General features: G+C 43.2%; 1 protein-coding gene across 1 annotated transcript in view; it reads right to left on the bottom strand.

Moving 5' to 3' along the window:
- The window catches only part of TMEM260 (transmembrane protein 260), a 34,516-nt gene extending 20,037 nt beyond the window's left edge, over positions 1-14,479 (bottom strand). The window contains exons 1-3 of the mRNA XM_061356088.1: positions 14,296-14,479; positions 9,323-9,354; positions 8,400-8,551 (exon numbers count right to left, since the gene is read on the bottom strand). Coding sequence (XP_061212072.1) covers positions 8,400-8,551; positions 9,323-9,354; positions 14,296-14,464 — 353 coding nt within the window. The 5' untranslated portion in view covers positions 14,465-14,479. The remainder of the gene's footprint in view (positions 1-8,399; positions 8,552-9,322; positions 9,355-14,295) is intronic.
- Positions 14,480-14,690: the final 211 nt, after the last annotated feature.

Raw genomic sequence — 14,690 nt, 5'->3', positions numbered from 1 at the left:
AGCAAAAGGTTGGCAAAACCCGGCTATAAGGCTCTGTCTGGTGGAGGGAGGATCCTGGGAAAATAGGGTCACCTAGAAGAAAGCATTCAAAGTAGTACCCTGCCCTTGGAACAGCTTCAGGATGCAGAAATCAGCTCATGAAAGAAGAAAATAATTGCAGCCAATGCAACAATGGGAAAGTCTTCCTAACTTCTCCCAGGGTATTACAGCTACCACCAGCAGGCCTGCTTCGAGAAGGACGGAAGCACCGAGCTTGAATAAAAGCCGCTTTGCAGGCTTGTTTATCTTAAAATACAAACCAAGGGAACAGCTTGTTTGCAAAATCATTAGTTTGAGACAAGATCTGCTCAAAGCATGTGGAGCACTTTATCAAGACAAAACAAGTGGAAAGAAGGTCCCTCACTATCGGTCAGGCAACTTTTGAACATAAGCAGAAATTCCCATCATCTTAAAATGCACTCAGAAGGGACAGAAACAGTCAGCAAAGGAGAGGCCACACAGTCCTTTGTGAGGGATATTTTCCCATGGCATCCCTAAACATAACAGGAAAAGACTAAAAAAAAAATAAAAAAATATTATTTTGTTTTCCTTTTCAGACACCCAAGTAGAAAAATATGTGGCTGGGCCTGAGCTCCAAAGACACCAGCAGTTGAAACTTGCCTTAATCAGAAATATTTAAGCTGCAGGTTTTCATTAAGAGTTTATAGGAATAATCAGGAAAACTGAAATTAGGTATTTTAATCTGGTTTTGTAATTACAGTTTTTAGCTTATCATTGCTGGCAATCATAGAATCATAGAACAGTTAGGGTTGGAAAGGACCTTAAGATCACCTAGTTCCAACCCCCCTGTCATGGGCAGGGACACTAAACCACACTAACCCACTAAAACACATCAGTTTGCGATCTAGAATTTATCCTCTCAAGTGTGGTAAAACTATCCATTAGCCCAGAGCACAGGTTATAACTATATGTATTTAACAAATAACTTGATCAGCATTTTTCCTTTTTATTTAGAAAATCATGGCAGACTTTTTATATATAATAATTTGCAAAAACTTATTAAATTCTTGGTATAAAGCTAAAATGGCTTGAAATTGGAATTTAGATGGGTGTTTTCTTTAAATGCAATATTTGCTGCACTGGATTCATAAAGTAGTAAGATAACTGGAACTTTTTATATTTGAAGCTGATATATTAAACACTGGAAACACCTATCTGTACCTAGTGAAATAAGCTGGTTATTTCTGCCTTCTGTTCTCCCAAAAACTTTACCGGTAGCTGATCTCAGACGCACATCTTTTATTTTTAGTCAGTGGAATAAGAAAAAACTCTCCTGCTATTTAAAATCTCCTCTAATGGAGTCTTTTAATTTAAGTCTCTCCCTGCACCTGCAGATAATGACCCTGATTTAGCAGTTCCCTGTACACATGCACAGGCTCCAGAGACATAACCAACAACTTGTGCTTCTGCCATGCTGGGACTTCACTTTGCAGTAGCAAAGACTGTATTTTTATTTCATCGTGTAACAGACTAGTGCATTAAAGATATAACACTTTGAATTTAGCTTAAGAGGTTTCACTTACTTGATCTCTAAAAAACACCAGATTTTTGAGGTACACTTAAAAAGAATGGGACTCAGAAGACTCAACAGCTTTCTACAGATAAATTTTAAGTGTGCATGTGGATTGGTGGTGAAATAGAGTAACTATATAAAAAATAAAACATGAGTTTAGGACCTAAGTAATAACAATTATCTCCTAAAAACCTCAATTCCTCTAGGTTTGCCTGACTCTTAGTCACTCAATGGACAAAAGGGGGTTTCTCTTACTGTCAGTGCTGAAGAGCCTGACACAGTACAGGTACTACGAGGAACAGCAAACGAGATTTTATTCTTCCTCAAGAACCTAGAGCTGAATAGCCACTGAAGCCCTGCATGCAGCCTCCACTCCCAGAGCTGGAGGAGGAGGTAGGAGAGCACAGCTTGGCTCACTGGTCCCAGTTGAGTCTTCAAAGCTCTAAGGATAGAAACCAAGCAAATGGGCAGGACCTTCACGTCAAACAGGACTTGTTTACAGGACAGTATCACACAACTTCAGCATTCCCATGGACCCGCAATGCCTTGGGGTGGGAGTGAGCAGGCAGCATCCTCACCGCTCACCACATGCACCAGATGTTGTTTCTGCTCGATACACTTACATCCAACTAGGGGCTGACACGACTTACTCACCTTTTTCACCTTTTAGTTATTTTAATGAAACACTGTAACTTCAAGAGGGGATGGTTCAGCCTGGTTAAGAAGTCATGAACTAGTGAGGATTTTGGCTAAGAGAGCTGGTTGCACCCACTTGCATATGTCCTGCTGGAATAGACACGTCCAGTAAGGACACCACCTCTGTAGGGCACTACTGAGTCCCTGCCTGTCCCATTGGTAAATACAGGCCTGTAAATGTCACCAAGATGTGCCGAAGGCATCCTGCATGCCACCTCTTGTGTCCTCTTGCTGCGAGAATCAAGCTGCCCCTGCAGCAAGGTGCCCTGGGATAGCACTGGGCACCTTAGTAGGTCTGGGCACCACAGATGGGAAGAACCCCCTTGTGAGGGCTCAGCAGGAGAATGAGGAACAGCCCTTCCCAACCTCAAACCTCACATGCTCCTGGATTCCCACCACCACCACATCAGAGCAGAGCCTGCCTGCAGCAGCCTCTTCCCAACAAAGTCTGGTAATTAAATTCAATGCCTCCCTGTCAAGCTATTCCAAAGCAGCTCCAACGAGTGGAACAACTCATGACAGATTGATAAAATGCATAAACTGCTGTGCTGCTGTAATAAGTATCACTGCGTACTCACACCTTTCTAAATGGTGAGTTGTAAAAACTGTGCTTCCAGCCATTAAAAAATGAGAACTTCTCTCCCGGTGTCATTGCAAGCAGAAAGGATATATTAGTTAGACCCATTATTTGATTCACAATCCTTAGAAAATAGGTACGCCTTTATCCTGGGTGCCTGTAATAACCAGTGCCTACTTCCAGCAGCCAAAAAACCCCAACCCTCAGTAGGAACCGACTTTAGCTATTTAAATGTTTTATAAGTTAGGTTTGGTTTTTTTTGTAATTGCAGAACTTTTCCTAATCTGACATTTGTTAAAACCCCTTATTAGAAATTATGCAGCTGCAGAAAAAAAAAAAGGAAAAAAAAGGAAAAAATAGAATAAAATATAAAATAAAATAAAAATGAGCTGGCTTCACAATTACCAAGTCAGTCCATGCAGCCCTTCGCTATTGTACGGAGTGGCATAAACCCCCCGGCGGCCTATCAGCTCCCTGGCAGGCAGGGGGCTGCGCTATTCAAAGCGAGAGATACAAGCTGCAGGGCAAAAACCTGGCAGCTCCCATCTGACCCCCCAATCCCCGGCTGGTGACAGCTCCAAGCTCCATGGCAAATTAGCCCTTCTCACATTACAATTGCAGGAGACAGATTCCATTAGCGGTATCTGAAATTGAGTGGAGAGCTGCTCCGTTATCAGACTTGACTCATAAGCGCCACTATTAATCAGAGCTATGATAGCATTTATATATTTCAAGCTATCTGCCGCCGCTGTGATATTCTGCTACAAAGGGTTGATGGGACTTAGGGAAGGGAACAATGGAGCTTTCTGGGAAAAGCAGAGTAAATCAAGAAAGTCTGTGACTTCCGCACATTCTGAAGGGATTGCGGTTTACATAAATTTTCTCCCAATTGGAGATTGAGCTCTTCCTCATCTTACACATGGGATTTAGTTGTCACTCAATGGTAACAGCTGTGAAAAGGTGAAGCGGCCCACCGCTCAGAATATTGCCTCCGCTTTTAAAGCAATTAACCCATGAACAGGAGGATACCTGGTGATATCAAAGGGATTAAGCCAGGCAGTGCATTATTAACATTTCCTTGAACTAATTCTAACTCTGACTAGCTGTCAGAAAAGACTCTTCAGTCTTTTAAAAAAAAAAAAAAAAAAAAAGAGTTTTTTTGCCCTGCTTTCCCCCCCTTCAAAATGAAGAGTTATTGCAGCCTAATGTGCCTCCTTTAGAGCAAAATGCAAATTAACAGATTTGGTAATGTCTTCAAACAGACTGAACTCAGTGCCAGTTCATTACGGGGACAAGGGGAAAAAATATAAAATAGATATGATCAATTAGCCAGAGATCATGGTAGATATTCTTCTAAAAGGACATTAACACTTGAATACCTCTGTTTCTTCCTCCTAAAACTTCGCAACTACTTGTAACTAAGCACAACTGCTTCCGAAACAGACAAGATCTTCACACTGCTACAGAGGTGATAATCTGTAATCTGCAAAAATCCAAATCTGCCCTGTAAGGATATTCCTCCTTCCCCAAAGTCTGATTTTGAATTTCCCGCTACAGTCGAGTGGCACCACCATGCCAGGCAGGAGCACACCTCTCCCATCCCTCCATCTTCCCCAAACGATCACTCAGAAAAAGGAGCCAAACTGTTTGGGGATGGCTCCTGTTCCAGCAAACCCATGAACCCCACAGGATACGGAATATTCTCCCACCTGCTGCAGGCAGCAGACCCTCTGGGGATGGCCATGAAGGTGACACATCCTCACGGTGCCCCAGCATGCCTGGTTCTTCTCAGGGACCTTCCCATGAGAGCTCCAGGACACACACCACTCGAGCAAGAAACTTCAGAGCCATCAGCATGGTCAATTGCTGTTTCTAAAACATTTTGATGACTTCAAAATGATGAAGTCATTTTAATGATTTCATTATACAACACACTTCAAACTTGCTTTTGTTGGCACTGGGAGAAGTATTGGCTCCAGTTTTCACATACATCCACAGTGTGTTGCTTGGAAGGGCTGGGGCTACAGGAAATATATACATATCTAAATATATATATATTAGTCCAAAACTCCACATGATACCCGGAACAGCAACCAAAGAGGTATGAACATCCTAATTTAATGCAACAATTTCCTCCCTCTCAAAACCCCATGTGCAACTTAGCCAGAATAAAGCTGGCAAAAACTTACTACAAGTATGGGCAATTATACCACCTATTCCACTACTGCCCCTGCAAAAAATTAGCTTTGTGTATTTAGATACAGCAAAACAGCCAAGCTACGAAAGGTATACATTGAGAAAAAAACCCAACACATTGAAGCTGGGGAAAGCATCCTAGTTCTCTTTGCAACAGAGAATGCAAAGAATGCATCATCTGTGCAGAAAATGACACCTTGGCAATCATATTACAAGAAGATAATTGGTTTACTTTGTGAACTTGCTATGCTTTGCCTCCCACAGTAAAACAAATAAATAGTTGTTTAAAGAAACAATCCTATAGCTGCACTTGCTGTGTCCTAAAAACACAAAGCAGCTTTCCCCTCTTTCAAAGCAAAGATGAATTATTTGCCTCAGTTACAAGCAGTCCAAGAAAACTCTTTGTAAATGCCATTTTACAATAATTACAAGCAATTTATTAAGACTGTGCGGGGGGGGGGGGAACCCCAAATTTGAGAACTAATTCAAAGGAGTAAACTGCTCGTTCAGCGATAGTCTGGATTACTGATAAAAGGGCTTTTTCCATCAATGCCATTAGACATAACTTTGTTTTAAGAAGCACAATTCAGGCTTAAAAAAATAATATAATGAAATTAATAATATAATAAAATTAATAAACAAACAAGATGCTGGGATTGCTTTCTATCAATTCCAGCAGTGCCTATACAGAGCATCCCACCAGCCATCACCTGGCAGAGAAGAAATCTGTTTAAGGAATAAATTTGATCCTAATCTCACACACGCCGTAACATTCTGAACACCACCCAGCCTTGGAAGAAACTGCGACTCTTTCCCTACGCAGCAAAGAAATTGTCCTGTCCTCCCAAGGAATAAACTCAGGAAATGCCTTTTAAACAAAAAGAGTCGGGGCGGGGGGGGAAGGGGGAAGATTTACTGTACAGGGATGCTGGGATGCCCAGGGTAAACAGCAACCCTGCCTGGCTGGTGGGGAGAAAAGAAAGGTTCTAGAGGTTAAGTTCAGGTCAGACGACAAATGAAATTGTAACAACCTAACTGACATTCTACAATGTCTTCTTCCACTAGATCAATAGGGCAGCGTCAGCCCCATTACCATAGAGATGGCTTCCTCCCGGCTGAAGGGTGGCTATTGTTTGAAGAGAAAGATTTGCCACTTGAACTGTGTTGCTCCCAAAGGATGTGTACTTCATCAATTATTTGTATTCCTAACATCTACATATTTTCATATTAGCATCCACATTTCATACGGCAAAAGGAGCAGGTGCTTATTTTTCCTTTGGTACCTCACAAGAGTCATCCCATCAGCTAAATTTTAATTAAAACACAAAAATGTGGGGGAGATTTCACAGACCAGTTTAGATCCTTTGCGAGTACGCACAAGCCCGGTTAAAACTGAAACACGTCGTTTTCAGATAGTTGCAGCTTTCACACAGATGGTGCCAGTAAGGACTTTCGGAGAGATATTTTTTTTTCAAGTAGATGGTAACAGAAAGAATTTTTTTTCTGCATGAAGTGTCATAAAAAATAAATCAATTTTAAGGTGCATAAAAGAAAAACTATAACATTGTAATTTGGAAATAAAACTGGCCCACAATACCTTACAATTAATTAAAAAAAAAATAAAAATCGCTGCTAGGCTGATCCTGTCAGTGCCTTCTATCTATGAAATAATTTTCTGCAAGTCCTAATAGTTTCTATCATCTCTCAGCTCCCAGTTTTCCACTCTTCCGTGCATGTTTCAAATTTGACAGAAGCCACATCTTCCAAATCCAATTAAACAATAACAAAAAAAAACCCCTGAACCTCTGGAAGTGTAAAAATAATTCCCCTATTTAGCCCATCATTTCTCTCCTGTATTCTTGTTTCTCTAATGCGACGACTGCTTAATTTCACAGGCACAAAATGGGCACGTAAGGAACTCTCACACACACTGCAGCTAAAACTAAAAAGCAGGGCAGATCTTCACAGTAACTGTAATAACATGAATAACTATCATTAAAAAATAAATAATCAGAACCCAATATTCAAAACCTTTAGCAACTCCTTGCAGGAGTTTTTAATATAATCAAAAGGAGTTCTGATCCGAAGCTGCACCTGGCACTGTGCATAGGAGGGCAGTGCCACTTCCTGCTCCCCAAATACACTGTCAAATACAGGATATTAAATTAAATAACACTAACTTAATTACAGGTATTACCCAACAGTAAAAGCAATCACTTTAAATGCCTATAGAAATATCTAGAAATTAAGTAATTCCAATAGGTGTGCTTTGGAGCTGCTGCAGTGCTACGTGAAAGGAGATGTGCAAAAAGCAAGTTCTCTTCAGTAGAGAAAGATGCACCCAGACAGATGCACACTGTGAACCAAAGACTGAGTGAGCTCAGGGTTCTTGGGCTGTGCAGAATCTGGCCCTCCAATTTGTTCCCGCTTTTATTTCCAGGTTGCTCTCACTCTCTGGGAAGGTTTCCCCAAGGGGTGATGCAGATCTGGAAACGGTGGGAGAAAAGGGCTTCTGTCAAAATAATCTCAGTAAGGAAGCGTCCCATCTCATCCCAAAGCACCCTGATAACATTTCAGATTTCACTGTTTGCTGCTTCAAAATGTGCACTATTTTCCCTGCAAAAGAACATCAGAAATTGTTTGTATGGGTTGCGATAATCCTCTCAAATATGGGTCAGGCTGAGGTTAAGAGCAGCCAGAACTTGCACATCAAAGACGAGCAGGGTTAACAAAACCCCCAACCACGTGCACATCCCGATTGCTCCCTTTTCTCCCAAGGTTAGAGGTCCAGAGAATACAGATGGGCTCTGGCCAGTCCCCTACTATGCTGCACCTACGCCGGAGGAAAGAGGTTGGCACTGATGCTCGCCCTGGTCCTTGGGTACCACTGGCAGGCAACTGCCCATCCACCTCCGCCAGGAGCTGCAATTAAACCAAGTTCACGGTATCCCGATAGGTGAAGCTCATCCTGTTAATTTAAACAGACCATCTGCATCTTTCAAGAACGACAAACTTCATTAGTTCTGGTTAGTTAAACCGAGTGGTGATTTGTGATAATGAGCCTGAACAACCTGTCATGTCTGTGTAAGGGAAAGGGCGCACTTTTTATTATTACTATTATTATTATTTAACAGAAAGAAAAGAAAGAGGGACCTTTTGTGCAGGAAAGAAGGTCAGATTCAGATTAAACTGCTATTCGGTTGATCAGAGGAACCAATTGCAGCTGGAAAGGGAGGAGGGGAAATGCTAGTCCAAAGGCCAGAGGGGAACACAGGGAACCTTTGGAAACATCCCGAGCTGACTGGGAAGCACCCTGCCAGCACCACACCAACGAATAAACATCCTCAATGACTTTACCTGAAAACCGTGTAAAAAAGCAAAGAAGCGGCAGCTGCTCCCAACAAGCTGCAGAGGAGATTGACTCGGAAGGCAGAGGAGCCGACAGGCAGCAGCTCCATCGCCAGCTTGGCTAGCAGCGTGAACAGGGGGTAGCCGGGAGGGTGGGCGACCTATGGACAGATCGATAAAGGGCTGAAAAGGGGTGAAATGCCACGAAATCAAAAGCAGAGCAGCAGACTTGGGTCCAGCGGCAGGAGCCAGGGATCTCCGAGTGCTGTCTCTCTCCAACCCATCCTCTTGCACCAATTTTACTCCATAAATATTTTTCCTTAGTGGATTTGGCTCCACGCCTCACCCATAATAATGAGGAAGCAAGAAAAGGAGGTGCCACGTTTCATTAGCGTGCCTTAAAGGGCTCCTTCTTTGGGTTCACAGTATATTAGGGTCATTCAAAAGGCAGCTGTTTTTTTCCTTTTTTCTCCTTTTTTCTTTTTTTTTTCTTTTTTTTTCAAAAAAAAGGAAAAAAAGCAGCTTCTCAACTATTTTATTGGTTAGTAAGTTGAAAGACCACACTGCTATCGGATTACCACCGCGCTGACAGTCCTAAGGTCTTGCCTAAAGGGATCATGCACCATAATAAAGTTTATTAAATAATAAAACTTATTAAAATTGTTAACCCGATTTATTTTATTCTCCCCAGCTTATACAAAATTTGGGTTGATAATAAGCCAGCTACTGTATATACAGTAAAGCCTTTGCTTTATAATTTAGTTTAATTGGATTTAAAACTTGAAGTAAATTGTCGCGTGCTGTACTTATAAGTTAGTAAAAACTGTGGTTTGAAAATAAATTAATCTACTTTACTCCATGCTTAATTAAACTTCCTTAATTCCTAAAACTGTTAATGAGAGCATTGATTAAACAATAAAACTAATACTTACTCCAAGCTCATATGCGGCTGTGATCAGCTCCCCTGTGAAAAAATAATGTAAAACCAATAATTACTATTAGGAAATGACACTCCTCCAAAGTTTTCAAAATCCAAATGCTTGCATTGGGGTTTTGCATTAATTTGACTGGATAAAACTGTAAATCTGTAGAGATTTAACAGCATGAAATTTTCTAAGAATATTTTCTCCCTCTGATGTCATTGCACAAAATATCTTTTGTATGTTTTCGCGAGACTTTCATGAACAGATAAGTGAATGTATAGGTAGGCTTGGGTAAAGAATGGCCTGAGATACTCAAAAGGCAGACATTTGTGCGTGTGTATTTTTAATTTAAAACCAATTGACTCAGTAACTTTCAAGCACTATGGTTTGCAACGCTTAAGAAAACCCCCACAGCTTTATAGTTTCAAAGAGGGAAAATGTCATCATTGATCGGGCAAATCTGCATCTGTGTATTTGGGAATGCTGCTCTCCCTTGATGCTAAAAGCAATTCTTGCAGCTTCTGCTTCACAAGCAACTCTTTTACCTGTCAGTAGCTGCTGCATCCAGCAGCTGCTCCCATTAGAAACACCACTGAGGTTTTGCATTTCGTTTGTATTTTATAGCAGGACAGATAATTGCTACAAAAAGACGTATGATAGCATAACAGTTAATAATACTTGGCATTTTTAGAGCACTTGACACTGAAGCAACACTCCTGAACAGCGTATATGAAATATATTCAATAAGCACAACACATTCAGGGATGGGCCAAAAAAGTTAAAAATTACTGCTGGTTTTGCTTCTTCCCCTCACATACCATGATCCTATTTTGCAGAGCCTGCCCTTACTGGTCCTGCCAGTTTCGCAAGTGCCAAGGTTGTGGTACCTCTCTCCCATTGTTAGATGGTAAATATACAAAGTGAAGGATGCCTTGGCTTTAAATGCTAAATTACAAATACTTTACATTTCTACACTTTATTATGTCATTACCATCCAATGAAAAGGAGGAGGATTGTATAAATGGCAGCTTTAAATCTTGGCATTACAGCAAACAATATTATTTTAGAAAGAAGATGCAAGTCAACCTACTACTGCTGTTGGCAAATTACAGCTACTGCCCCACACAATGCCCTGCAGCCTTCTGCACAAAAGCCTTTCAGATGTGGATTTTACCACACTTCCAAATGCCACCTATTTTTGTTGCTACTTTATTTGAGGAAACTTTCAATCTACTGCAAGATGGCCCTGAAAAAGCAGATGCAATGGGAAAAACATCCATCCCTAACTGAGCCTTTTAGTGCTCAGCAGCTCCAGTTTTCCTAGGGCATGGTAAGGTTGGGAAGCCATCAATCCCCCTGCACACAGCAAAAGATGATGCTAGTAAAGGAAACCCTAAACTCGGCATTGTTGGGATTTCCTAGCATGCCAGCATGCACTGCTCTGTTAGCAGCTCATGGTGAATGTCATCGCATTGTGGGGATGCTGTTCCCAAGCCAGGCATGGCTTTACCTTCATTTAAGTCCTTCTGGGATATAGCTGCATGTGCACCTAAAATGGCTAAAGAGTAAGTTCAAGTTCATGCATGTTGCTATGATATTGGTTCATATCACAGGCAAGAATAACTCCAAAGCAACATAGATACACACCAACCGGAAAGCTGCAGGAAAGAAGGAATACTGGTGGATGTCATTGCCAGGTTTTGAAAGCCAACAGCACAATTCTGCCTCCCAAGAATTAAGGGGAAAAAAGGAAGAAAGCCTGCAAAACTAAGCTCCCAGACTGTAAGCCTGTTGAATTCCACTAGGAAAACCAAGAGGAGCTCAACACCCACCACTTCAGATAAGGTTAATTCTCTATATCCCACCCACATACCTGGGTATCACTTACTGCCTCCACAGGCTATGCAAGTACAGAGTGCTATTATTAAATGACAAAAATAAATCAAACTATTAAATTGCTCAGAGAACTTGTGGCTGCCCCATCCCTGGCAGTGTTCAAGGCCAGGCTGGACAGAGCTTGGCGCAACCTGGTCTAGTGGAAGGTGTCTCTGCCTGTGGCAGGGGGGTTGGAAATGGATGGTCTTTAAGGTCCCATCCAAGCCAAACCATTCTATGATTCTACAACAAAACACTCAGAGGAAGATTACAGCATCCACAAATTTTGATTTCAGTGTATTTCTTGTGAGAGAAAATGACTGTCAGCATCTTTACATGATGGCTCAAATTGAAGAGTTTATTCCTTCATAATCTTGGTGTAAATATGTTTCAGACTGTTCAGCTTGATTCCACAATAAAGGTGTTCAACAGGCCCAACACTGCCTGAAAACTAATTTAACTCCATCAAGTTTGGCAGCTGATGTCTAAAACATCACAGAGAAATTTTAGCTTTTTTTTTTCCTTTTATTTGATCCCTTTATAAGCTGTTTAAACACCTGCAGATGTTTCCAAACTAGAATTCATTCTCTTGTTTCTTTGTTACAACACTAAGTAAGATGAGAAAGCTGCCAATGAAAATACCTATTGCCTCTACACTTTTGGATTACTGCAAACTTCAGGAACAATTAAAATGTATACAGATAGCTTAAAAATAAAATAATAGGCTCCCTGCCTGAAAGCTGATAGACCAAATCCTTAAGCACCTCTACTCACACAAATAGCTTCAGTGCTTTTGAAGGCGCAAGTTTGAGCTCCATGCTCAGGCACAGGCAAGTTAATCGCCTTGAGCAGGGCTGTGCAGAGAACTTCCAGGTGACTCCAGCCAGGCAGCAGTGCTGGAACATCCCATGGACCATGAGAAACCAGGGGAATAAACCAAAAAAGCCTTAACACAATGCAACAGGGTGGCTGGGGCAAGCACAAGAAGACAGTGGGGATGAGCCCGTCTGTTCAGCTCCAGTAAAGGCATACAACTCAGGCAGCTGAATTAGAAGAAAATGTGGAGGCAAAAAAAACAAACACAACTAAGGAGAGATAGTGAGGTCATGGGGCTAACTGGGGGACACCATCCTGAGAAATTTCTTTTAATATAATTCCCAATAACATGAGCTGCTGGAAGCCTTTTAAAGCATCCACTCCCCAGCCTGGGCACTTCCAGGGCATCTCTCTGCTGTGCCTGTTTTGCAGCACACATCTAGTTTGTGTCCTTGATACCTCTGACAAAAGCTATTAACAGAGGGGTGAAGCAAGCTGCACATATATACCTTGCTTTCTATACACACTGCTGCTGTGTGAGGAAGAACCAGGATGCCTTTGGAAGTTAGGGAGAGCCATCCTCGTCCTGCCTCCAAAATGAGATAAAATAACCACAATAAACCAGGGAAAGCAGGGTGAACCCATGTCTGCCCTGAGTTTGGCTGATCACTGTATCTACCAGTACAACTCACATCAAGCAAGAAACAAATCCTGGCATTGATTCAACACCTCATAAGGAGAACCCACATCTCACTTTGTAAAGGGTGATAATGGTTATTTGCATCCTGGAGGCAAAACCCAAGCTCAAGGACAATTAAAAACCAGGTTTCACAGAGCACAAACAGTTCAGCACACTCACACCCTGCACATTCATAAACAGGGCTTTCCCATCAGAGAGTACTTTAAAAGATAAAATGGGACTAACAGTAAGGATATTCAGCATTGCATATTAACCGATAAAAGCAGAAGGAGGAAAGCCAGCCCTTTTACAAACTCAGGAGCTGACATAAAAGCCATTGGGGTACATACTAGCCAGCCTAAGCATCTGGAACATGGGACACAAGCTCTGTGTAGAACAGCTTTAAAAATAAATTCTTTTAACACAGCTCTGACAACAGGGTCCCTCTGATCTAAACACGGGAACTGGGAAAATGGACAAGGCTGCATCTTCAAGAGCCAATTAACCAGGACAAGCTTGATGTAATGCAAACACAGCTCTGTCCTGCTACCTTTAAATCAAATAACCCCCAATTGAATCACTGCTCAACTTTACATGTGTTTAAAGAGCTACACTGAATACATACTGCCTTAAACCCAGCTAGACAAAACCACTCTATGCTTACCAAGTAGCAGTGTCTTTCATGTAGCTCTAAACAAAAGCTAACAGCAGATTTTAAAGAGCTGCAGTTAAAATATGGGATCTCGCTCTCTCCACATGTACCAGAGCTGTAAAATATACACAGCCATTAAAAGCCCACTTATTCATATGGAATTTTATGTGCAGCTTGGGTCTGAAATCAGCGCTGGCCAATAAGCAAGAGTTAAACCAGACCCACTCAGTGCTCTTCTGGGATGAGAAACAAAAGTGTACCAGGTACCTACTCCATTAAAATGAGGAAGGTGCACCCTGAGCAGCGATACACATCTGGCAGGATGGCGCATGTGGCTTCTGGCACCACCAGCTGTGCCCAGGGCCCTGACTCTAACCCCTTGGCTGTAAGGCTCAAATTCATCAAACTATTTGTTGCAAAGCAAACGGCGGGGGAGAGGAGTGAGTGCACATGAGGTGGCCAGAGGGCACCAGTCTCCCAGGATGTGCCCCCCGAAGTGTGACTGCGATGCACCAGCCTCGGTGGGAGGCGCACTCCATGAGGGAAGTGGCAATGCCCCAGCCTCTAGGGCTGCGCCCTCCACTATAGGGTGCCCAAAATGCACCAGCCCTTGTAGTGCATCATGGTTCAAATGCACCAAACCTCACGGGGTGAGAACCCCCCAGAGTGACTGCAACTGACCAGTGCCTATGAAGGGGTGCAACCTTGTGGGATGAGCAACCCTATGAGGTGACAACGACACAGCAGCCCCCATGGAGAGAAACCCTACGGGATGACAGCAACCCTGTGTGCTAACAGCGATGCACCAGCCCCTATGGAGTGACCAACCCTATGTGTTAACAGCGATGCGCTAGCTCCTAACAGCTCAGCCCTCCCATACATCCGAAGCGTGACCGCGATGCACCAGCCCCTACGAGGGCGAAGGTCCCCATGGCGCCACCTCCCCGCTAGGTACGTTACCCGCATCCCCGCCGGGCAGGGCAGGAGGCAGCGTGGCCATGTAGAGAGCCGCCACGGCAGCGCCCACCGCACCGGCGGCTGCACCGCCTGCCCCGGCACCAGCCCCCGCGCCCATGTGCGCCGCAGAGCCTTCCGGGTTCGGCCGCGCGGGACTGACGGGCCATGCCATTCCACCGACCCGCGGGGGGAGCAGCCCCGCCCCGCTCGCCTTCCTGCTCCGCTCGGGCTGCTTCCCCGGAGCGCCCGCCACCAACGGCGCTCGGATACGGAAAAACTGAGGCCGTGGGCTCGATGGGGCGATTCAGCACCACTTCTTCCCCTGTTCCTCCACCCTCCGCTGTCAGTAGTTGGTACAGCCGAAGAGGGCGGGACGGAGGAGTGCACCCCTCGGAAAC

Source organism: Neopsephotus bourkii, unplaced genomic scaffold (assembly GCF_033783945.1).
Source record: "Neopsephotus bourkii isolate Nb327-2 ecotype Australia unplaced genomic scaffold, CSIRO-AGI_Nbou_v1 NB_95, whole genome shotgun sequence".
Taxonomy (NCBI): domain Eukaryota; kingdom Metazoa; phylum Chordata; class Aves; order Psittaciformes; family Psittacidae; genus Neopsephotus; species Neopsephotus bourkii.
This window is presented reverse-complemented; position numbering and strand designations above follow the sequence as displayed.